General features: G+C 58.3%; 2 protein-coding genes across 2 annotated transcripts in view; one reads left to right on the forward strand and one right to left on the reverse strand.

Moving 5' to 3' along the window:
- Positions 1–598: 598 nt before the first annotated feature.
- Positions 599–2,537, forward strand: LOC113214121 (protein ATP6V1FNB). Its single transcript, XM_026433391.2, has 2 exons — positions 599–2,075; positions 2,162–2,537. Exons 1-2 carry the CDS (start codon positions 1,754–1,756, stop codon positions 2,407–2,409), a joined length of 570 nt encoding a protein of 189 aa, XP_026289176.1. The 5' UTR covers positions 599–1,753; the 3' UTR covers positions 2,410–2,537.
- The window catches only part of LOC113214120 (probable glutamine--tRNA ligase), a gene marked incomplete in the record, with an annotated part of 5,802 nt that continues 5,710 nt past the window's right edge, over positions 2,536–2,627 (reverse strand). The window contains 1 exon segment of the mRNA XM_026433390.2: positions 2,536–2,627.

Genomic DNA, 2,627 nt, shown 5'->3' on the forward strand with positions numbered 1-2,627 from the left:
CCCCCGCCACCCGGGTCCAGGCGGGCGGTGTCAGGCCAGTCCCACTGAGCCGCAGCCCCCTAAAATGTAGGAAATTCGCGATGCGCAAAGCCTCCTCCTGAACGTCTCTGCCGCCCCACCGTTGCGCCCGTCCCTGCCGTCAGCCGGGCTGCGCATGCGCTGCCCGCGGCAGATTCCGCAAGTCCCCGTCCAAACCCCCTTCCCGTTGCACGTCCCGTCTTTATCGCCCCAGCTGTAATCCGCCGGCCGCCGAAGGCAGCCGAGGACGCCCCAGTGTAGAAACGCCACCTCACTGTCGACGGGGGAGGTTCGCGCAGGTGTACGACAACCACCGCGAAGACCGGCGGCAGGCGGCTAGGCTACGCCTGCACGGCCACCCAGACACACCGGGTATCACTCGGACTCACTCACCGTAGTCTTTCTCGGCGCGAAGGCGGGCTTGGTGGTGGCCTGCGACGAGGTCGTCGAGACGGAGAGAGAGAGAGGGGGGGAGATATCGAGAGAAAGAGAGGAGGTACTAGGGCCGAGCGCGCCGAGCGTCTCGTCAGCTCAGCTGGTGACTGTCAACTGCGGCCAGCTGCCCACATGTACCGCCTTCTGCCCACCACGCACGCCGCGGTGTGGCGCCCATCCCCCCCTCCCCCAGTCAGCGTGACGAGGAGAAGGGAGAAGTGGAGCGATCTGATTCAGGAGACGGAGCGAAGATGCGCAGGGCGGGGAGAAGGGATGTGATAGGAGAGGAGGGGTTGGCGGCGAAAATAAGAGAGGCAAATCGATCGTAGCGGAGTTCGCCATATCGGCGCGGGCGCACCGAGTATCTGCCCCCCACTTGTAGAGCAAATCGACAACTTTTCACAGTTCGATTTACTTAAGAGGGCCAGGCCACAACAGATTCGAGGTTTTTCGGTCCAGCGGGTGCGCCCTAATTACCCCCACCACCAGAGCACACGACCAGAAACGAGAAAGCCGATATGCAAATCCTGGCTTCAGGTCAGGAACCTGCGTCCTGACCACGGTCCTGAAATGTTGGCATCTAACGTAAGTGGCTTCCCGAAAACTGGACTCGTTCGAACTAGTCACGGAGAGGGTGTGGGGGTGAGCCCCCGTGTTTCGTTCCAAGAGACTTGTAGGTAGACATGTCGGTCAGAGAGAAATTCGACGCTAAAAATCTCATGAAAGCTGGGGAAATGTCAAGACCTGCGTCAGACACACGGCAACCACGTGCGGGACACGTGGGTGCGGAGAAGGGGGGGGGGTCACTGTACAGATGAGGTACTAACCGACACCGAACCGGGACCGGTGGGGCCTAACGCTAGCGGCCGGCGTCACCTGTCGTTTGTGGGAAAGGTCAGATGTCAGTCGAGATGAAGTAAACCCCGCAGTCGCGAGCGCAGGCGCCGTCGCCGGCCCGCCGCCCATCGCTCACAGCGGGCGCGTGTTGCGTTAGCCTTGCGACGACGAAAATATGACGTTCGATGGCGAGAAATAAAGACGGACGCAATGCTCCTTCCCCGATCCAGCATTTCCAACGCCGTGAGCGCGTGTGCGCGTCGTACAGTGAACTTGTGTGAGAGAGCGGCTGGGTGTACGTGACGTGGGAGTTGCCGTGTTCGGGGTAGTACTACCGGGCTGATAAGCGCACCGCACGTGCCATTGTTATGACGAAGCCCCCCAAACAATCAGAACAAGACTCGCCACACTCACCTCAACTTACTCCCCTATCTTTTCGGCCTCCAATCTCACCTCCTGCAACATGTCCGGCTCCAAATCCTCCAAGTTCAACTTCAACGATGCCCTCTTCTTCGCCGAGGTCTACAACAGAGAGTTTCTCACGCGACTGCACTGGTTCGAGAAGAACTACAAGCGGGTGTACGAGGGCAAGCCGGCCGAGTCCGTGCCGAGGAAGGCCGCGGTGCTCTACGACGAGCTGGTCCGGCGGCGCCTGCACGACCAGAAGCACGCCCCTCGCTTCGTGGTCCGGCACTCGCTGCCGCCGATACCCAAACCAGACAACAGCGTCGAGCTGCTCCCGCCCATGAGACCCGTGTCGGAGTCCGAACGAGCGCAGCTCAAGGGTAACGAACGAGTTGACGAATGCTACACTGCACTGCACACACGACCAAAGTACCCTGACGACCCACGATGCTCTCCGTGTACCCAGAGGGCTCGGAGGCCTTCCTCAAGGCGCGCTACCGCGCCAGCCCCGACGAGCGCTACTACTACCCCCTGACGAGCAGCTGGGACTACGGCTGGCTGGTAGAGCACATGCCCCTGACTTCGGTCGATATGAAGATCCACGCACGCAAAAACATCATCAAGGAGACTTTCCTGAGGCGAAACGGAGTGCATCCCGAGCTGTCCCACTATCGACACACGACTAGTCACAACAGGGACTTCCCCTTCATCTGAATTCCGCCATATTAAAGGAATAATTCATTTTGGAAGAGCACTTACAGCTAACAGTTTACTCGGATATGCCTCAGAAGTAAAACAAAAAAGTAAGGGGGGCACCACAATAAAAATGTAAAACAATGGTATGAGACACATTAATTTATTTTCCTTGGCATTGATCACTTATCTCTTATCTTTTAAAAATATACGCGTTCTTAGAGCAATTACAGAAATAT

Source organism: Frankliniella occidentalis, unplaced genomic scaffold (genome assembly GCF_000697945.3).
Source record: "Frankliniella occidentalis isolate FOCC.00 unplaced genomic scaffold, Focc_3.1 Scaffold93, whole genome shotgun sequence".
Lineage (NCBI taxonomy): Eukaryota > Metazoa > Arthropoda > Insecta > Thysanoptera > Thripidae > Frankliniella > Frankliniella occidentalis.

Excerpts from the sequence above, each read along its gene's own strand:
- LOC113214121 (XM_026433391.2), top strand. The coding sequence starts at position 1,754 with ATGTCCGGCTCCAAATCCTCCAAGTTCAACTTCAACGATGCCCTCTTC. Across the intron at positions 2,076-2,161 it reads CGAACGAGCGCAGCTCAAGG|AGGGCTCGGAGGCCTTCCTC; the intron begins GTAACGAACGAG and ends CCGTGTACCCAG.